Here is a 21,700-nt window from a genome sequence, read left to right on the forward strand (position 1 = left end):
ATTATGGGTCAAAACCCCAGGCCTCTTTTTCTTTTTTGCTGCTTATGCCCGATGTTCATGCAGTGCCGTATACTTTTTCGTTGCCGGACATTCGGTAAACATACGAACAATACGAACGAGTGTTCATGGTGTCGTGTAGTACTTTATTAGATCATCCGTATTTGGAAAATTTAAGTTATGCACGAAGACGATAAAAGGAAGAGTTGAGATAGGATGTTGAAAGAAGTGGATTTATTGCGTCTGAGCCCGTCGAAGTGTGGTGTGATAAAGAAGACTATAGAGAAAACCGTCGGAGTCCATCCAAAAAAGATAAATCATAAATGGCGTTGCAATGTCTATATATAGACGCATCACGCGATTTATTCCCATTTTGACGTCCTCTTTGACGTTCACTTTTTTCACGTCCACTCTTTGACGTCCACTTCACCTCTTTGACGTCCACGTCCTCGTGAAAAGCTAGAGGAATAATATAAAATTCTTTCTCTATCGCTCAAAAAAAGAAAGATAGTCTGTTTATAAATAACCTGGTAATATGATATAAATGATTACATTCGAAATTAAAGACTGTCTGGGAATAATCCCATCCTTCTACCCGGGTTAATTTCGCTCAGTTTAGTACCACAAAATTAATCCAATGAATCGCGCGTAATATTTAATCGTTAAAATAAACCTTTATTATCTGTAATTACTTAAAAATTATCATATCTTTCAGGTTACAATTATAAATAACTTGGCGCTTTCCTTTGTCACGGTAAAAACGGCCAGACCGGACAGATTACTGGTAATCTGACATTTTGCATATATATTTGCATTCAAGTATATCGTTTAGCTCGTTTAGCTATATTTCATATTTGCCTAGCACGGAAAATGAAAATCCTATTCAAAATATGACCAATCTGACCATTCTGGCCGTTCAAAGGAAACCGCCCATTGATTTATTTCATTGGTGCATTTTACATGTACAAATCATTTGGCGAGGTGTTAAGAAACTAAAATTGCGCGTGTACAAGAATCGGAGTACGGTTCCGAGAACAACCAGGAAACCATTTTCCTATCGCCTTTCATTAATTTGAAGCAGATAAGGTTTCGGTGCAAGAGTTAGTCTATACTCTCCATTAAAATCATTAACGTTTTCATTGTTTACTAGACGCAGATGAAATCGCTGAACAATTGCTGCAAGAAAGACAAATATTTCATCCTTAGCTAATCTTTCGCCAAGACACGACCTTCCACCCGTCGAGAACGGAATGAAACTCTCATGTCTGGGTACGAAGAACTTTCCGTCTCCATGCAAAAACCTCCCGGGATTAAACTCGTATGGTGCTTCCCAATAGTTCGGGTCGTGATGAATTCCCCAAATGTTTAAAAATACAAAAGTTCCCTTGGGAATATTGTACTCTCGAAGTTGGGTGTCTTCCGTCGTCGAGTGAGGCAAGGAGACTGGCACGACACAACTCATTCTCAGTACTTCATATAGGGCGGCGTTTAATGTTGGGAGTTCATTCCTATCTTCCAAACTTGGTAAGCGATCCTTACCTACAACAGCGTCCAGTTCCGACTGTAACATGATTTGCCAATCGGGATGTGCTGCCACTAACATTATTGCCCAACTCAACGTGTTGGCGATTGTCTCAAATGCAGCCCCGACTAAATCTGCCAACACATAAACCAAGTCCGTCTCGGTAATTTCTGAGCATGTGCCCAAAACCCCTTTATTGTACAGCGGTAAGTTATCCAATAATGCATCAGTAAGACTCCTTGGTACTCCAGGTACTCTAGTTCGTCTGGTAGATATATAAAAACGCTCGTGCATGGCAACAAAATCTTGAAACATTTTTCGCATCTTCGAGAAGTCACCAATAGGTAACCATTGCAACCATGGTACGATATCAGAAAGATTAACAGGGCTGGTATTTTTTGTGAAATCTTCCACCATTTCAACAACCTCTTGTGGTTCTGGACCATTAAACTCGAAATCTGCATCAAAAAACGATTTCAGTATAAGATTTGCAGCTAAAAGCCTCAACAATCCCTTCGGGTGGAAAGGTTCGCTTTGCAGTTTGGAAAATTCGCCTAAAAGTTTTATAGCCTCCTTATTCAATATCACGTCCAGATTTTTAGCTTCATAGAAGGTGCGGTGCAAAGATCTAATCGCTAGTTTTCGTTGTCGTTCGTATTTTGGAGTTTGGTCTATGAATAGAATTCCTAGACCTGCACGAATTTCAGTGAACGAGTAGAGTTGCGGACGTCCACCGTACACACGCGAACGCTTCACGAGGGTTTCACGGACGCTGTCGATACTGTTCAGAATAATCGAGTTATAACTTCCGAAGGTGATCGTAAAGATGTCGCCATATTTTTGGGAAAGCTTCGTAAGCGAGAGATGAGGATTGAATCCAAGCCAAAAAAGGGAGCCTAAAAATAAAGAAACAAAAAAATCAAAACCATTTCCATTTTATCCAACCTACTAAAGTAGCGGTTCTCCCTAAAAGATTGGTATGTGCGCACGTTATCCGTACTTTACTGAACAAGGGGGAATTTCGTTTTAGACAATTTTATCAGGTATATGTTGCAGATCATGAGATACCTATAACAGGCAAACCCCATGGTCCGGGTGGTAATTTCATCCATTGTAATCGCTTTTGAACAACCACGTAAACTGCAAAGACAGTCAAGACTAGCCAAACTATCCAATTATTGATACCAAATTCCCAATCATTACCAAACATATCTAACACACGGCGACCCGAATTTTATCCAAGTTGAAATTTTCCGTACACATTTAAAAGCTTCAACCAAAGTTACTTCAAACGTTTATATTATATGTAGGATTACTGAAAATATTCGAAATATTTCATACTTGATTGATTGTTTAGTTATGGTGATTCAATGTGTGGGCTGCCAACGGAAACAATAATTATTTTTAGAAAAAGACACACAAATTTCACACATATTTATAACTGTTTTCTCTTTCAGACTCTAAAGTTATATTGGATATTTTAAATCATAGTGATTTGTATCCCACAAAGAACAAATAATGTAAACATTGAATGATAACGCTCAGTTTGTCGAAGTCAGATGCACATGCATGCTCATTTTGCTATAGTTACGTAATACGTATTCGGTGCCTTCTAGTTTGATCGATTCAGACCGGTCAGGTGTTTCAGCCTTTAGGCCTAATCTTCTAGTATACTAGTTTCAAACTATAGGAGAATTTGGAGCCAAACAAACAGTGGTGCGTCAATTCCAAAAAAATCTAATCGATATCACATAAAGGGCGTTGCAATTATTACACTGATAACTTGTATATACATGCATAGACAGTCATAGCGATGAAGTCGAATCCAACCTGAAAACAACGATTTCACCCTACAATACATGCAAGTCTTTTTACTCTTCTATATTGAGCATGCATGCATTGAAACTCATTCAAAATTTGAGTAAATTTCAGGTTTGGAAAAAAATTATCAGTATGTGCATGATGTTGCCTTGGTGGCATTGAAATTTTATTCAAGTAATTCAACAAAATGCTATACTAACGAACAAACAAGGAAACAATACTACGTCAATAAAGCAGAAGTTGTTAAAAACTATTCTAGATCTCTTAAGTTGTAAATTCTGATGGAATTTATGCACATATTCGAAGCACGTTCTTCCTGTTAAGAAAGCTTCAAAGTACTTTTCATTGTTATTTTCCCAGTAAGCAACATATTATCATAAACATGTGTCGCGTTGAACCAAGATATGAATGCATGACTTCACTTTCGTTATGAAAGTTATACGTTGTGAGATAATAGAGATCGACTGCTGATTACAATTTACAAAATATATTGAAACACACTAAGGGAACTAAGGGCCTAAGTAGAAAAACAAGCAACGTATAGCTAGTGCATGGTATATATATGTTCAAAAACCCTCAAAATGGCCTAAGTTACTAAAGAACATTACCTATCTAGGGATCGAGACAAGGCCATTAAGAGGATTATATATGCTCTGAAAAATGTTTCTTATATTAGGAATGAAAACTATTTAAATTTTTTTAACTTTACGAACATGCTTTAAAATATATGCATAAATTAAATGATGTGCTAAGAGATTAGTGGTTAATAAAACGTTTACCTACAACTACAACAGAAGTACAGAAAAAATTCCCCCATCGGGTAAATGGAGCCCTCTCCAGCCTACGTACAGCCGCTGTCCCGTTTTTATCAAAGGACCATCTCAGTTAGCAAAAGATCCCTAAAATATTCGCTAAAATTACCAGGCGGTGAAGAAATTGAATGGTTGGAATTCCTAGATTTTGTCATAAAAAGACTGAAGTGGCTCCATGTATCGTGTCGTATTTATTTGGTTCATGCAAGCGTGGTATTACTGAAGACGTTACATAACTGTACAATAGAATATCAAGTCTTAACCACAAATTTGATATAATGCATGTTAAATTCGTGTATTGTCATGTCATGTCATGTGATGTCAGTCTAGACACAAACAATTTGCTTTGGTATTTTTCTGATCGACATTATTTTGGCCTAACTAGACGTTTCAGTTGAAATGAATAAGTCATCATGCACGTAAATGCATCTGCTAAATGTAACAAGTTAAGTACATTATACCAAGGCTGATGGTATGCCAAGGCTGAGGTGTAAGTTCGACTCCTGCCAGAAGATTAGATTTTTAGCAACGTTCCCTGTTTGATCCTAAAAATCGTTCTATGGCTCAAAATCTTAATCTTAAGACACTTTAGTGGAACAGTATCGATATTGGCGTTCCATTTTGGATCATAACTCATAGGTGGCTGTAAAGATGCCACCTTTATTAGTAGTAGGAGAACTGGGCGTGGCTGCTTGATAATTTTTGCGTTTAGTTAGAAGTGATTGAAATAATAGCTGACAAGCACATAATCTATCGAGAATAACTGCGACTTGCTTGCATGGACGAAATTACATCATAATACAACTGTTTTTGAAATCGAAGTATCGTAGCACGTGACGCCACTGAGAAATGTGTTATAAGCAATTTTAACTACTAGTACTAGTTAAATTGTCTTCCGTGCCAAGGTTTAGAACCCAAACAAACACAGGCCTATTCCTACGTTATTTAATTTTTTAAAAAGAATTATCTACCCGATCCGATTTTAGCTTGCCGAAAGACATGTTTAGATGTAGCAATTTATCACGCGATCCAAATGTTGGTTAATGATATCGCAAATACACGTACGCCAACGTAGCTATATTGACATAACAACATCAATATACACCAAGGTTTTTCATAATTAACATCTGCGGGGCAAAAGGGAAAATCGGCACGATTTAAGTCGAGGAAGTGTCAATGAAGCCTTATTTATATTTTTAGTTTTCTTTGTGTGGGTGTTGCTAAAATGAGAGAAATCCGTCAATTTATATCTTTTAGATAAAAATCACGATTGAAACTGAAAGGAATTAGGATGACTGTATTTGCAACCTTTGTAAGACTCATAAAGAGCAATACGAATTACGAAGAGTCATTCTAAGTAGATGCTCTATATTACAAAGACCTTTCACATGAGCATGCATGTCTTTGAGATATAACCTACTCCTCCACATTTCTACGCCCCCGTCTATCGTAGGAAGACAATCCATTGACTACGCCTCGATACAACTGACAACAGTAGATGTAAATTGAATCTAATCACGATCATTAAAAAGTTTATATGCTTTGAACATCCGACCCTTTATTGATGCACAGTGTAACTATGGAAGGAAAGTTAATGGAAACTAAAAACTCTTTATATATACCACGTAGAGTTCTCTTAGTTTGAAGTGAATTGATGCCGACATTAAAACATTCTCTTTAAATATTTCAGTGTTACTGCCGCGGATGAAAATAGAATGATCCAGAAATAATGTAGCTACGGTAACTCGACTATTATATGTCGGAATCATTTGTCTCGCATATTCATGAAAGCATGCACGTAATTTGACTGTGAAACCAAAGTTGGTCAAGAATTGATACACAACCAGCAAAACTTACCTGTTAAGTTGCTAACTGTTTTGTCAAAATTTGACGGCAATCTGGACAAAACATGCTTGTTTCCTTCTGATATCTCAGATACCCTCCACATGCATCTTACACATGTATGCAATCATTGCAATGCTATAGACCGTTCGTTAAAGAGATAAATTCGACAATGTCAATGACGGCAAATAGAGGCTCGCCGATATTAAATCAATTTTTTTTAACAACGATTGAAGCTATTTGCATCACGTGTACGAATCGTGGGCCATGTGATGCACATAAAAAAACAGCTGAATAAGTCATGAATTGATTTCAGTTGGTTTTGATATCGTGCATGTAAACAATGATGCTAAACAATGCCTTAAAAAGTTAGTGAAAACGTGCATCCGCCACAATATTCTTGTCAGCGAAGAGTCATGTTGCAACAGCCAACAACAGTTATACATCAACTTTTACTGCGAGGCAACTCTAAGTTTTATTTCATTTGAATATTTTTTTCATTATATATATAATAATAACCTGTCAAATCAACGAAAATCTCGAAAATGAAACAGATTGAAAGGGGAAGTTTTAAACATCCGTCCATCGAAAATACGTCACTCACCACATGCATGAACGTAACTCGTAAAATAAAACAAAACAAGAAATCAAAGTTTTATTTCGTTAGTTCTCGTCGAAATAATACAAAAAGAAAATCATTTAAGATTTTAGCTGTTGAAGGTCTTTCTAGTATAGATATAAACGAGAAGAAAAATCTAAAACATTGCAGTTTTGGATCCTATTTGATGTACAATATATTGTTAATAAAATCTCTTTTGCACATGACTTTTAAAATGACGTAATGCTTGTGAAAATTAAAATAATTATTCGTGACAAAAGCCCCCTATATTTAGTCACATCCGGAGACATGAATATATAAAGAATTTTTTGCCAGCTGGTGTAATTATTTTGAAAGTATTTGCCAACGTGTACGCATCTTCGCGTTTTAGCAGAAATAAAAGTATATATTGCACATTTTCTATATTAGAGTTTGAACATATAAGGTATGTGGCAGTGTTCTAACTATATTTATATATAGACTGTGGTTAGTTATATGTATATATATCATATAGAATTTATTACTAATCTACCAGTTTAGTATTAGTATTAATATAAACATTTTCAACTATATATCTACACTGTAGAATCTACAGAACGGTATACAGATATAAATCGATACGAAACTCTAGATTTAAGCGAAGCATGCAATGTATATATAGTTTGTCCGTCTGAGCTTTTATATATAACAGGGATTTCAGCGAATTGAAATCTCTCTCTGACTCTCTCCGTCTCTCGTGATGAAAACGCGGCCCTGTCTAACAAGTAGAGACGTCTTTGCTTGAAGAACTCAGACATTATCATATACACAACAAGTTGCGTTCATACACAAGTCATGTATATGCATGGCAGTTAGCGATCTCTTTTGCGAAATTCATAATTCTTTAAGTTTCAACTTCTATATATTTGCAAATTAATATACATCGACAATTTACTGCTTTGTGAAGTGAATGTAGAAATTCATATTTGTCGTTTCGTTTGGAATAAACCGGTGCACTTAATTTACACAAAACATCTAACAGCAGATGTTCTGAAGCTATATTTAAAGGATGTATATTTTTGTTCCTTAATCTTATTCTCGCTTGACGTTCGGTAAGGGGTCTTCCTGTTGTTTCTATCTAAATTTATATATCTCTTTTCTCGCGACTATCACGCATTTTTGACAAACAAGGAAATACCAAGAAACTGAACACGAAAGCCGGAATACTCCACGTATAACCAGATGATTAAAAAACTAAGTCAGAATCTTTCTCTGATTGTCTGCGACCACGACAGAACCTAGATAAAGAGCAAGTATAGACTGTATAGTATATTTATAACCTTATAAGTCACTGTAAGCCATGGAACTATATATATAAAAAGAAATACCGGGTGATTGTTGATGTACGAGTGAGACATTACACAGGAAAACATTCCCCTAGTGACCTCGCTAAAAAAATACTTAAAATGAAGTTTGCGCACACGTAAAGCGTCTGCGAAATGCAATTTTATTTCAAGTTACGCGACGCGAAAAAAAGAGTTAGACCGACTTTTATGCATGAACATGCATGCAGCTCTTTACAGAAGACAAAGCAAATCAAATATTCAAATACAGATCAGACTCTACATTGTTAAAACCCTTAATACGAAACGCCTTTTCACTAAAATGGGGGATATCTACCCACTCGATCATGGCTCTCAAACCAAGATGCAATACCGTTAATATAAATGTATATACTGGACTATACACTCAGAGTGGAAACAAATTTTCTATAGCACAAGCGATAAAAACTGTAGTTTAAATATGCGATTTGCATACAGCTTTCTTTTGACCTGATATATCGATACGCTTTAATAAAGTAAATTTTAGTTAACAGTAATGGAATACTGGGCTTATATTTCGTAGTACATGTATATATATATAGCGTCATTTTAGGCTATATGCGTTTAGAAAAAAAAACACATTAGGACGCAGAAATTGAACTGTTGCATGTATAATAATTAAGAAGAACATACCTATGGCTATATATATACATGTCATATGACGTGTAACTCACAAAATAACAGTTGCAATATAGGTTTCTCTTGAATTGTTTACATATTACCTCTTAGACATTACATATGCAAGCATGCTATAAATCCAAAGGGTTTAAATGTAATCTTAAAATTTTGTATTCAAAAATATTGTTTTTCTCAACTTAACTTCTTATGAATATATTAATGATTAATATTGAGCTTTCAACATAATTCATAGTCAACAAGGCGTGTTGTTTATCAGTTTTGACGAGCAACGAAACGCCTAGCTACAGTCAGAGATAGAACATTTTTAATTATATAACGTTGAAGATTTCATCTTAAGTGGCTTCCGCCCAGGTATATAAGCATCCAGTAAAAACTGCTCGAGAAAGTACTGCGTATTTTCTGCGGATCTATAGATCAGTGACAGTGATAGGCGATATTTCAAGAGAACTGCTGACAGTGACAGTGATATTTCAAGAGAACTGCTGATTACACGCGAGGTGAAAACGATAAAAATAATACAGGCGCTGTCAACATTTCCTCGCTGGCACGAATTTCGTTAAAACACTTCTAACCGAAGTTATACTTTGACGCGATCAAATATTCATATCCAAAACATATTTCCATGTCATCTGTTAAGCGGCCGGGCTAGACAGGGTACAAATATCAGTGTGCATGTTAAGGTAGTTTCGTGAAAATGACGACAAAAATGCTTGCCTTGCCTATCCTATATAGAGAAAATGAGGAAATCACCCGACACCTAGGTATAATCACCCGACAGATAATTCACCTAGATAGGCAATTGGCTATTTTAAAAATGTTGAAAATATTTGCAAAATGAACAATGAGTCACTCTTCTATTTTTAAGCATGACCTAGCTGTAAACAATTAAAAGACAAAACTCGTATAGGAATATATTTTACACCTCACTAATTCTTGGCTCTAGACTAGAGTTTTACTAAACTTTTAATTGAAGAGGTACGCTATATATTCAAATAGTATATATACATAGATGTTGGACATGTACTCGAGGGATAATCAATTAATATACGCTGCACTGACCTTTGAAAACTATAGACTGAGTGAGATTGCATAGATGTATGAAAAAAAGTAGGGTTTCGGGCGCTAGCTCCAGCGAAAGACTATGAATGAATGAACTCAGAGCTTTAAAATTATGAACAAATTTAATCGCGAATTTTGCTGCGTGAATCTGGACCAATTAACGCTATTGACTGTATTGACTATGTTATATTGGGTAAAATATATGGGCGGAAGTTAACCATTACAGGGGTTGAAATACGGAAATCCATTCTAGCCTATTACGGTAGAAATTATTAATGCATTTCTTTGACTTGTTTCCTACTGATATTAAAGCCTTATAACGATTGTGTGAAATGAATTAATCCCCAAAGAATCTTTTCTACCAAATTAAATTTATATACCCATGCACACACAAATGCAGCCGGGAAAGGACGAAAGGTGAATGATAAAAACACTGTCCATGCTCACGCTAAACACCATGCATGCAATTTCTGTCAAAAGCATTTAGGAACTTTCATCTGGTAATCCTGTCAGATTCAACAGTTGCTACCTTCCCGCCTTTTGGAGGAAGTAATTGAAAACAACCAAGTTTGGGATGGGAACAGAAAATGTTTTACTGATCAGCATTTATTCTTAGCAACGGTATCACTCGGGCGGGTAACTGTAAATTTTGGCTACGTTTTGTAGCACTTATAGGAAAGAGCTTTTGATCCCAAAATACCAGCATGGTATTGGTACAGTTTCCGATTATTGTGTTCACCTTCGTGTTTTTCATAAGGCTTTCCGGGGCACGTGTGGCATTTGAAGTGCAACACAAAAAAACACTTCAAAACTACTTTCGATATAGTATCTTTCCAACAGTTCAAAGTTTTGTTATTGTTTCCCCAGGAATGCTCGTATTGTTTAAATCGAGGTTTCAATATTCTCTCCCAGAAGACAACTTGTGTGTGCTAGAAAACTAAACTATTATATCGAATTCGCCTCGGTTTCGAGCATCGTTTTGGTGAATTTTGGTCTGGATTTTCAAAGAAGAATTGAAACTGAAATATTGGATCGTGGGAAATTGCGAAATTAACCTTACCCTTAATCAATTTACCCTTAATCAATTTTGCCCGATGGCTTGGTTTCAATTCTGACCTATTCCAGTGGCATTCAATATTTCGCTTTATTGAATTAAACTAAAAAGCACTGTACATGTAATTATATGTAAAGAAGAAAAATTTATCATTTGACGAAATTCAGACAACAGTTTAGAGTTTGGCACAATGATAAAGTCAATTGGTATCTTCATCCAACTAACAAATAGCATATTTTTCCTTTTAGATATATTCTATATGACTTCACCAAAGCCAAAACGTATTAAGTTGACCATAGTGGGAGATGGTTCAACCGGAAAAACCTGTTTACTGATGGTCTTTAAAGATGAAGAGTTTCCTTCGGACTATGTGCCGACAGTATTTGAGAACTACGTGAAGTACTTAACATACGACAGCAAGCCTATCGAGCTCGTACTATGGGATACCGCTGGCCAGGAAGATTACGACAGTATACGACCTTTGTCCTACCCGGATACCGATGTCATCCTGCTTTGTTACTCCATGGATATACGCGAGAGTTTCGACAACATTGAAACAAAATGGCACACAGAATTGAAATGGTACTGTCCCAAAGTACCTGTGATATTAGTAGGCTTGAAAAAGGACTTGCGTAGCGAGGCAGCCAGACATTCGGACATTGAAAACGCAAATGAGACTGATTTCGTTTCCTTCGAGGAAGGGAAAAAGATGGCAGAGAAAATTGGAGCGGCTGATTTTCTGGAGTGTTCATCTTTAAAAGGCGAAGGAGTAAATGAAGTTTTTGAAAGCGCCATTAAAAACACTTTGAACGGCAGGAAGAAGATGAGTTACCGACTTCGGAAATACATCTGCTTTATTCCTGCCTAAAACTAGTTTGACAAAACTGGAAAAGGTAGTTTTAACCGGGCTACTGCGAACAGATCTAGCGACGGATTAAAGTTAATCTTTAATCTCTACGATTCGCTCACAAGGCCTAATTATTCATATTTAATAACGTGCTGGAAACATGAACATGACTTGGTGACGTAGCTTTTGAAACTCGCTGCTTATTTAATGATAGAAATTGTATATATTATATAGTCTAAGTGAAGGTTATTAATGTAAAAAATGAAGTAAGTTAAATATACAAATATAAATGATAAATCCTATATTGCAATGCATGATGTTGTTCTTATACAATCGTGTTAAGATTGCTGCCAGGATTGTGACTAGTAATCATGCATGATCGCTAATACATAGTGAAGGCTGAATCGCTGACCTCGGGAGAACAGTTCAAAACTGATTGAGCGGTTCATATACAAATTATTTCGAATGATATAATTTAGTTTAGTGTACCTTTCGTTTCTTGCACTTTCCGATTACGATGTTTACGTGTAGGATAACAAGTTGAGATCATAGCATCCGTCAATCTAGGTATGAAAGTAATTTCTGACCTCTTTAAAAGCCCGTTTACACGCATTTTCCTCTTTTGATAGATGTGAACGAGTAATAAGTTACGAATGCACTGATATGTACGAGCTCCTATTAATTAATTTGAACATCCGTAACCAATTCACTCCTTCACATCTATCAAAAGAAGAAAATTGCAGCAAAAATCGCAAGTGTAAACAGGCCTTTAGATCGAAATCCTAGAATATAACCCACATAATTCACTTTCACGAGCCCTAGCTTACATCAAAATGGCTTTCCTCATCTTTTCCTTCATTTGCAGCCGTCGCTTCAGTGAGAGCCCACAGCTGTTGAAGTTTGCTAGCAATATCCACAACTCTTCTGTTTTCATCCTAATTGAGGAAAAAATAATGTAGTTGGTGGGCCAGTGTAAGCGCGCACACACACACACAATCAATTATAGTAATTTTCAGAGTCCTGGGGCTGATCGCGCATTACGTTGGATCGTCCCTTAAGTGTTAGGATGACGCAAAAAATTGCAACCACATTTAAATTCTATAGTTTGCATTTGCAAAATGAGCATTATGGAGCATGTGAAAGAGCAAATGAGACATAATTTTGCTTCTCAAATTACTAAAACGAACAGGCTGAAATACAGTACGAGTGGAATTATACACACTTCAAATGCAAGCCAGGAACAGTTGATGAAAAATGAGTCAACTATCGGTCCTCCGGCAGGAATCGAACCTACGCTTTTGCGATGCCGGTGCAATGCTCTTGCCACTGAGCTACAGAGGTAGCTGGCTGACAAGAGCAAGCGTTGTTAATATGTGTGTGTGTGTGTGGTGGTAATGGTTGGAATAGGTGAGGGTAAATCAATGATGATTTTTGGCACTTCAATTTACCTGCATCGAATGAAGGTAAAAGAAAAAATCATATTCCTGGCATTACCACCATATACACATTAACCACGCTTGCTCTTGTCAGCTACCTCTGTAGCTCAATGGCAAGAGCTTCAACACACAGGCATTGCAAAAGCGTAGGTTCGATTCCGGCTGGAGGACCGATAGTTGACTCATTTTTCATCAACTGTTAAAGTGTGTATAATTCCACTTGAAATTAAGACCCTTTGAACCTCTAAAATAAAGTACCTCTTCATCATCAAAATTTTCACTGTCCATATTTGAAGAAAGAATTTCTGTTAGATGTGAACTTATCTAAATAATATAATACCAGTTTGTAATATAATAGCAGTTTGTAGGACAATTATGAGGTGTATTGAAGATTAGTTATTTGAATCAAAACCAACATTTAGTTATACAATTATAAACAAAACCCTAAAGTTGTAATTATATTTATTATCACCTTAGTTGGTGGTGAAAAAGTGAGATTGTCAAGAGAAAAGTTTAGCCAGTGAGGTGATGGTTGTCTGAGCACAAGTCGAACTAACACAGCATCTTTTATTGAACAAAGCATCTGGTCTGCTTTGACACTGAACATTTTTTGGCTTCCTTCTTCACAATGTGGGGATGGCATTAACACAAAATTTTTCAAACATGTTTTCCATGTGTCATCTGCAGAGTAAATTGTACAAATAAGTTTCAAGAAATGCTGAAAATGACAAGCCTTCAACTGATCACAATGATGCATATTACTGAAATATTTGTTTGTTGAACTTACCAGATGTTTTGTATTTGATACTCATTGAAGCAGTGTAGTTGTTCACAAATGAAATACAACCAATCTGAAAAAGTTCAAAGCACAGTACTTGAAATCAAACAAATTATACAAAGCTAGATTAAATAATGATGATAATCAATGCATTAAGGCAGGTTTTGATAATTAATGATGGCTGCATATTTTAAGAGTGCATGTTAATCGTGGTAGTGCTTTTGATAGTTTCTAATTGAAAGAGTTGAGTAATTGTGGTTGTAATATAGAAATGATTTTATGATGTTGGTAAGAAGTCATTGGTAATGATTTCATGAATCATGGTCACAAAGGGACTATGTTAGTTGTTAGGATGATCAGGAATGTCATAGCGTGGAAAATATATATAAATTAAAGATATTTTTAGGTCCTCTATTTATTTTCTAGCATTTTTTTATATCAGGCAAGCTTTTTGTACATTTTCCAGTCAGCTAGAGGACTGTCAAGATGGCCTGGGGCCCCATGACAGTAAAGCTAGGCCTCAAAATAATTACCCTGTCTACTCATGATGCTAACTATAGTGTCTTTGCCATCATTATATATCGACACTGATAGTTACTGATAGTAGTATAAATGACAATGTCACCACCTCCTCTGCAGGCACTAGGGAGCATATCGGGCGATTTCGGGAAATACCTGCGAAAAATATTACCGCCCGCCATATTAGCCCGAAAAGGGCCTGCGGAGGAGGTAGACAATGTCAACAACCATTGCTAAATCAAGTCAGTCAACATAAATACTGAAATATACTGCTGATATACAATACCGTAACTACTTTTGCAGCAGGAAAGATCACATCAATAACTGAACATCCAGATTTAAATTCCACAGAAGGATTGCCAACACGTAAGGATATAGCTTTCTTTACGATGCATTTTATACTCCCATCAGAATCAGAATCTGTCATATTTTAACTGTAAGTTTTAATTATAAATACACATCTAGATAATTCCAGAAGTTGTTCAAATGAAAATTTGAAATAATGTGAACAAAATAGAAAATGAAAAAAATTAAATTCATCTGGAAATTTCACCACAAACATTGTTTGATTTGTTTCCAAGTATTCATTGTGTGATTTGTGTCAGTATTTTTTTCAAAACATTCTCAGTAAAATTTTTCTACACTAATGGGGAACCCCGCTGCACATAAACCAAACTTTCGACATTATTGTCGTTTCTGGTATTACTTTCTCGAAGCATTTTAATACTTTTAAGCATCTATATCTACTTTCATTACTGCAAATTCCACTCCTACAAGTTTTTTGACATTGTTTTTCGTACTTGTAAACTAGGCTAAAGCTGAAAGAATACGTGACTGCCAACTGCGGCAGACTGCCAGTATAGAATATACGGAAACAGAGAACGAATTTTTTTTCCAGACAAAAAAAGACCGATGCAACACTGCCTAGCAACAAGAAAAATAATATTTTAGTAAACCAATTTAAAAATTCACAATAAAGATTTTGACATCAAAAAGACGTGCAATTTGTGCGAGAATTTTGGATCAGGGTGCTCTTTGTTTCTAATGGATCCCACGGTTTCTAGGGTAGGTTTATGAATTCCCTTCTAGGCATCTAGCTAGATCATTTTATTCAAATTTTCAAACGATGGAACCGAAAAGAAATATTGCTAAAAATCATGTTCAATTTGCATGGAGTATTCTTTAATATAACGACATGATTCACTTTAAACTACGATGGAAAGAAGATTGTCAAGAAAACTCACTAAAATTTGCTTTCATAATTGCGAAGGTTTATAGTGCTAGGGCGCTACCAGTAAATAATTTGCAAACTGACATATATTTGTTTTAATTTGTTCTAGTCTGCCGAACTTACAGCAACAAAACCTGGTAATGGTGCAAAAACTTCAAACTATTATCGCACAAAAAATATTCCTGAACGCTTTGATAATCCTGGTATGTCAATTTGACTTTCTCATCTTTTTTAGTATCTCTCTCCAATGTCCCAATCTCTGCTGGTGAGAACACACAAACTGTGAATAATTTGGGAAATCCTGTGTTCTCATGCCCAAAAAATATAAATAGTATAAGCACGGCTCAAACATCCACATTGACAGCAAGTGAAGGTGTGTTGTCATCCTTGTATGTTTTTTCTTATCATTTGTGGAAGAGTAATAATTGATTTTCATTCTCTGCCTCAAATTTCTTTAGATGTTTTTCAAGGTTATAATGCAAAAACACAACATCCAATGTACATGACAAGTTCAATGGAATATGGGTAGGTCTAGCACTGCCTTGATTAATTACTTGCATACTTATTGACATATTCAACCAACTGACTAAACTACACGACTACTTATCCAACTGGTTCACCCTGAATGTCAAAAACTTCTAAACTGAATGAAAATGTACTAATCCAACCAAATAAACAAATGTTTACTCGACTAATTGCCTGTATGACTATGTGCTCCATGATTGACAGACTACCAACATACATATGTACCACTGATAGCTAGCTGGCTAGTACTTTTTTCACACTGACTGCAATCACTGTATCATAAAATATTTAAATGGGAATGCTGTTTTCTTTTTCTAGTTCAAGACAGCCTACAGTTCATACAATGCCAACAACATTTCATGCAAAGAATCAGAAATTCTCAGAACATCTTGGAACATGTGGGATGTACAGAGATCATTCATTGAACACTGCAATGGACAAGAGTGTTGTTTGATTCTTGTAAAAATAATAACAGATAGTGTAAATAATGGAAATAATCTGAAAAGAATCACGTTTGAAACATCCAGTCTGTTCCATAATTTTGTAATTGGATTTCAGTAAAAAGGTTAATTCTGCTTTTGGCATGTTGTTAGTTGTTACAAAATATGGAGGACTACCTCTTTTGCAGGTGCTTGGGGAGTATTTTGGGCAGGTTTTAAATATGCTGCATGTTTTCACAGAAAAAGAGCCTGTGGGACAGGTAGGCATGGGGCTCTGTATTGAACATCCCAGTTTAAATTTAAAGTCTGGTATTGCCAACTCAATATTCAAGACTACAACACAATACACCCACCAAATATGGAAAACAAAAACAATTAAAAAGTTATAAATTATTATAAATCAATTCACAAAGTTAGTCTATGTTTTTATGATCAGTTTTGATAAACAGTGTCAAACCTGATTGATAATTATTATATAGACAATAATTAGTGAGAAATTCCATTTCAGAATTTCAATGAGTTGCAAGAATCAACCATCTGGTCATGAAATGGCAAATCAAACATACATCATAGGCAGACTAGTTGTATACAACACTTGTACACATTTCTTAACTTATAATGGTAGGTAGAACATGCAGTTTTCATTGGCAACCACTTGCCATAAATTGAAATACAGGCAATTTAAAGTATACCATTCTAAACAGCTGGACTAGGTTTTATAGTAGTTGTTCTTAAAACATGTTTGCCAATGAAACCAAACATATAAACAGAATAAGCAAACATGAAAATATACATGATCATCTAAATATGCTAATGCTCTGGTTGGTTTTATAGACATGTCAGAAAATGTCTACTACATCTGTTGTAGGCTAATTGTAACCCTTGTTCTTATTTTCATGAAAGAATAGCTCCCTGTAAATTTCTCCCAGTAAAATGGGTTGAAATTGTACTGGAAACAGCTTGCTTAGTCAGCTTATAAAGGTTTAACTCCCTAATAGTATAAATTATACAAACACTCAATCTCCAAATTATCATGAAAATATTACAGGAATTGAAAAGGCCACCTAGGTTTGCTGCATATACTGGTATAATATAAGTATCCACAATTAAATCAAGTTTCTTGTACGATTATTTAGTGTTTGTTTATGAGGTTGTCTTGAGTTCCTGACCAATTTTGTAGCCAGCAATTTTATTCCAGTCCAATCTAGTTCTGGTCACAGGTAGTTGCCTACGCAATGCCTTGAATGTCGTTGAAGACATAGTGCTATAGTTCTCAGATAATGCTTTCTGAAATACACAGAATGAAAACTTATGATGTAAACTATCCTAATGCCTGTTGAATGGAATCCAACAAGGCAAACTGTGTGAATGAGCCCTTAACAAAAATCATTTACTACAATTTTAACAGATATCATAAATGAATCAAAGTTGTTGAGCATAACTATACACAATTTTTTACCTGAAAGTTTTCTTCTTCTTCTTTTATCACATCAACTATACTTTTTGCTGTTCCACTTTCACTCTGTGAATATTCAATGAAAAATGAATGCTCACTTGTGTTTAACCCAGCACTAATAACTAAATTTGACAGAGAAACTTACCGTAACTTTTATTTCTGAAGTGATTTCTTTTGAGGAGACCAACTGGACATTGCCATCCTCATAGTAATGCACCTAGGAAGTTTGAAAAATCATATTTCTCAGTCAGGACCTATTACATCATGATTCAAGTACAGAAAATGGCTTACATAAAATTCAATATATACCTGTACTTTGATTATTCCCTTCAGTTCTGATGTTGAGCCAGGACCTTGAAATGATATTGTCCACTCTGCCCTCCACCGACCATTCCTAGAATTCCCACATAATGATCAATGTTTAGCAAGTTAAGGCAAAATATCTTGATTAAATTAACTAAAACCAATGTGTTAAAAAACAGATATTGCCATTTATACACTCAAAGAAGCAATACTTGTCATAATTCAAGTGAAAGTGCGATTTAGGAACTAATTCCAAAAAATAGATAGACAATAATGTGATTTTTCTAAATAGTAATTCAAAGAAAGTCATATAACCTACCAAAAGTTCTGGGGCTGGAACTGATGGTCCTCACAACATGCAATTAATGTGATATTTCCATTGACATTCTTCCCATAAATCTTAATAATTATAAATGTAGTTTTTCGTTAGTGCTAATTATATGAGAGGCTAAATTTAATTACATATGAAACCCATATAAATTACATCAGAAAAATAAATTTAAAAATATGACCTAAAAACAGTTTACCGTGCAAATGCCATGTGGATAATGGCTTTGGATGTATTTTCTATACTCGCTATCTAGCTGTTCCCTCCATGGCTCAGCCTCCTGATCTACATCTATGGGTTCAGCATTGCTTGCCTCCTAAAGAAGGAAAACAACAGTATTATATAATTTCCTACATGAATATTATTGCCAAGCAAAGCCCACCTAAAGAGCATAATACTTCACCAGTAATAAATTCAGATGATAACTAACCTTTCTTAAATGATCATAACTAAACTTCTGCTTGGATTTAGGATCAAGAAATGTCCCATCCGGAAGCTCGCCATGTGATGTCACTAAAACCTATGGAAATTTGTTGTCAAAATTAATCAATAATTAAGATATGATTAATTTATATGAAAATACGTTGGTCCAAAGTTGCACAAAATTGCTTGCACAGCGCATGCTCATACTATCAGTGGAAATTTTATGTAAACTAAAAATGATGGAAGAATATCAGATTCACTGCTCTACTTGATAAAAATCCAACAATTCTGACAAGCATGAAGCAAGGTTTAAATAATACCACACCTGATGCTCTGCACCTTCAACTTTAACTGGTGTGAATTGCTCTTTGTTGTATTGTTGAAAAGAACTAACAATAGAATTAGAGCAGGTATTGGTTACTTTATTAAGGCCAATTAATTAGGCTTGCACCAATCAGTGCTTATTGACAAAGTAGCACTGCCCTAAAGATGCAGGAAAAATACATAACACACATCAAATATATGTCTTATTAACTCATCAACAGTCAAATATAAAACAATTTCATGTGCACAAGTTCTTTACTAGGTTAAAGTGATAGTTTTGTTTGAATTCATTAATTAGAATGATTTCATGGGTCAATACATTTTTTATCATTTGAGTGGTGCTGGCTCAATGCATGAATGAAATTTGTTTACCAAAGTAGTTTATTTATCTCTCACAACTCTTGCAATTTTGTAGCACATATCAGTAGCACATTTGTATGAAATTTTAACCAAATATGTAGTTCTGTAATTGGTATTGCCTTAATGGAATTAGTGGCACTTGATTGTAGTTTTATGGTAAATAGATTGAATATTTAACAATTGAGGAAATAAAAGTAAATCCTCAAGAAGCAAAATTGAACATCAGAAAAAAAAATTGAAGCCAATAAATGAACTGCTGGAACTGCTGTACATTTTGTACTGTAAATTTTAACTTAATCAGAGAAGACCAGAAAATCATAATACAGAAAAACGTTTCAGAAATTATGCACATATTACGAAAGTATACAAACATACAATAACAAGTAATTCAAATTGTCAACTAGCCAGCAGGTAAAAATTGTTTTTCGAAAAATAAAATAGAAAGTCGCCATAAAATATAAAACAAACGAAAGTTTTAATTGTATTTCTTTGCTATTTTCACTTTAATGTACCTAAAAGTGTACAATTCGAAGTGACGAAAGGTTAAAATCTGACAAACATAATACCTAGCTGCACCACTTTTTAACAGTGAATCGTTGTCGAAGAGCACTCGAACGTCTGCAAGAGTAAAAGCAAAATTTTAAGGTCTTAAGTTTAAGGTCTTAAGTCAAAACAAGCAGAAGAGACATTTCTTTACCATTAAAAACTTCGTTAAACTCTCCCGGAGGGGCGTGTTTTATAAAGTCTTCAGCTATTCGAAGCTATAACAAAGCAATAATTATCCAGGAATTAGGCTAGTTTCGTGCGAAACTCTTTACCCGAGACATCGTCAAACAAACGTTTAGCTATTAATGTTTGTTACCTTTTCCTGATCCGAAATTTGCCCCTCATAATCGGCCATAATTTGTTTTTTCTGTCGTCTTTCTTCAAGGAAGTGAGATCAATCTCAACAAATATGGCGACCAACTTGCGGAAGTGGCAGCGCAATGACTCACGGTATGTGGATCAAAGGGAAAGAGAAACTAGTGAGAAACTGGGGAAGCGCAAGTGTGTAGCGCAGTCTTTTCTATCAAGAAAACTTCGTGACTTTCCATAATTCACAAGCCCCAGGCGATTTAATTACAGGAAAAAATCAAATAAATTGGCCCCTCTGATTTCTGAATCGTTTTCGTTTATCGCAAAGAGTTCTCTGCGGGACACCGCAGAAATTGGTAAACTTCTCAATAATTAGCCGCAATTCTCAATACTTAAGGCTGCTTTCCACTTACGCGTTTTTTATACGCACGTACACGTACGGAAAATTTTAAATGCTTTTAAATTTTTATTATTTAACATCTAGGTCAACTAATGCATACTAAAATATGCAGAAAACTAAGTTCCTTCGATTTATTCACTTGGTTTTTTCAAAGGTAGCATGTACAAGGATTTAGACTTTTACGTGCGTGTACGTGCGTATGAAAAACGCGTAAGTGGAAAACAGCCTTTAGGTTTCAAATTTGGTTGGGAAAAAAGATTTATAAATACTAAAAAAATATATCTTGCACAAAAGATTTAAAGCTTGCACACGACAAAAACGAATCGTCTGAAATCGTCCAACCTTAAACCTCAAAATGGCCATTTCACAGCTGTAATAATAGTTTTTTGTTTGATAACGATACAGAATAACAGAAGTGCACAATTGTAAACCAGTGATTAGATTTTCGGGTTGAAACTTCACAAACACCGGCGTTTTCCTGCGGGAGCTTCCCACTAGTTACTAGTGGGTTTTTTGCGATGACTGTTTCAGTTTTTACGCTTGCAACACCTCTTTCGGTTTCTTTTTTTTTATACATATGAAAATGTCGGGGCATTTAAAACTTATTTGCTTGTTCTTGCCATGAAAGAAAACCACTGATTTTTGAAATTTCCCTGAGTACGAAGTTGGGGGGGGGGGGGAGAAACGACAACCACAATTGCTGGTTGCCAGCGATTTGTCTTTGAAAATCACACAAGAATAACGTAAACAGAACAAGCAAACTATATATT

General features: G+C 35.3%; 5 protein-coding genes across 7 annotated transcripts; 2 read left to right on the plus strand and 3 right to left on the minus strand.

Annotated features, from left to right (window-relative positions):
* Positions 1-649: 649 nt before the first annotated feature.
* On the minus strand, positions 650-6,118 carry LOC114521839 (cytochrome P450 1A1-like). 2 transcript variants are annotated; one of them, XM_028542393.1, is made up of 2 exons: positions 6,010-6,118; positions 650-2,415 (listed from the first exon to the last, which is right to left on the minus strand). In XM_028542393.1, the coding sequence occupies exons 1-2, from the start codon at positions 6,098-6,100 to the stop codon at positions 1,052-1,054; spliced, it is 1,455 nt and encodes a 484-aa protein (XP_028398194.1). In that variant the 5' UTR covers positions 6,101-6,118; the 3' UTR covers positions 650-1,051. The 2 variants fall into 2 exon arrangements, with proteins under 2 accessions (XP_028398194.1, XP_028398193.1); XM_028542392.1 differs by lacking the exon at positions 6,010-6,118 and adding an exon at positions 2,588-2,838.
* An 836-nt stretch (positions 6,119-6,954) lies between these two features.
* On the plus strand, positions 6,955-11,843 carry LOC114521845 (ras-like GTP-binding protein Rho1). The gene is made up of 2 exons (XM_028542401.1): positions 6,955-7,037; positions 10,954-11,843. Exon 2 carries the CDS (start codon positions 10,965-10,967, stop codon positions 11,571-11,573), a length of 609 nt encoding a protein of 202 aa, XP_028398202.1. The 5' UTR covers positions 6,955-7,037; positions 10,954-10,964; the 3' UTR covers positions 11,574-11,843.
* LOC114521844 (nicolin-1-like) lies at positions 7,046-14,995 on the minus strand. Its single transcript, XM_028542400.1, has 7 exons — positions 14,572-14,995; positions 13,776-13,839; positions 13,461-13,669; positions 13,247-13,312; positions 12,380-12,487; positions 12,042-12,115; positions 7,046-7,869 (listed from the first exon to the last, which is right to left on the minus strand). Exons 1-6 carry the CDS (start codon positions 14,710-14,712, stop codon positions 12,074-12,076), a joined length of 630 nt encoding a protein of 209 aa, XP_028398201.1. The 5' UTR covers positions 14,713-14,995; the 3' UTR covers positions 7,046-7,869; positions 12,042-12,073.
* A 236-nt stretch (positions 14,996-15,231) lies between these two features.
* On the plus strand, positions 15,232-16,594 carry LOC114521896 (UPF0691 protein C9orf116 homolog). 2 transcript variants are annotated; one of them, XM_028542470.1, is made up of 5 exons: positions 15,232-15,350; positions 15,626-15,653; positions 15,752-15,889; positions 15,975-16,041; positions 16,360-16,594. In XM_028542470.1, exons 1-5 carry the CDS (start codon positions 15,330-15,332, stop codon positions 16,493-16,495), a joined length of 390 nt encoding a protein of 129 aa, XP_028398271.1. In that variant the 5' UTR covers positions 15,232-15,329; the 3' UTR covers positions 16,496-16,594. The 2 variants fall into 2 exon arrangements, with proteins under 2 accessions (XP_028398271.1, XP_028398273.1); XM_028542472.1 differs by lacking the exon at positions 15,752-15,889 and having other exon boundaries at positions 15,626-15,719; positions 16,360-16,590.
* Positions 16,595-16,856: 262 nt separating this feature from the next.
* Positions 16,857-20,640, minus strand: LOC114521766 (F-actin-capping protein subunit alpha-1-like). Its single transcript, XM_028542304.1, has 11 exons — positions 20,538-20,640; positions 20,373-20,436; positions 20,242-20,293; positions 19,317-19,380; positions 18,999-19,088; positions 18,768-18,884; positions 18,560-18,639; positions 18,247-18,331; positions 18,083-18,154; positions 17,941-18,003; positions 16,857-17,768 (listed from the first exon to the last, which is right to left on the minus strand). Exons 1-11 carry the CDS (start codon positions 20,574-20,576, stop codon positions 17,625-17,627), a joined length of 870 nt encoding a protein of 289 aa, XP_028398105.1. The 5' UTR covers positions 20,577-20,640; the 3' UTR covers positions 16,857-17,624.
* Between the last annotated feature and the right edge of the window lie 1,060 nt (positions 20,641-21,700).

The sequence above is a fragment of the Dendronephthya gigantea genome, unplaced genomic scaffold (assembly GCF_004324835.1).
Source record: "Dendronephthya gigantea isolate DGI-Jeju-01 unplaced genomic scaffold, DenGig_1.0 000021F, whole genome shotgun sequence".
Taxonomy (NCBI): Eukaryota; Metazoa; Cnidaria; class Anthozoa; order Malacalcyonacea; family Nephtheidae; genus Dendronephthya; species Dendronephthya gigantea.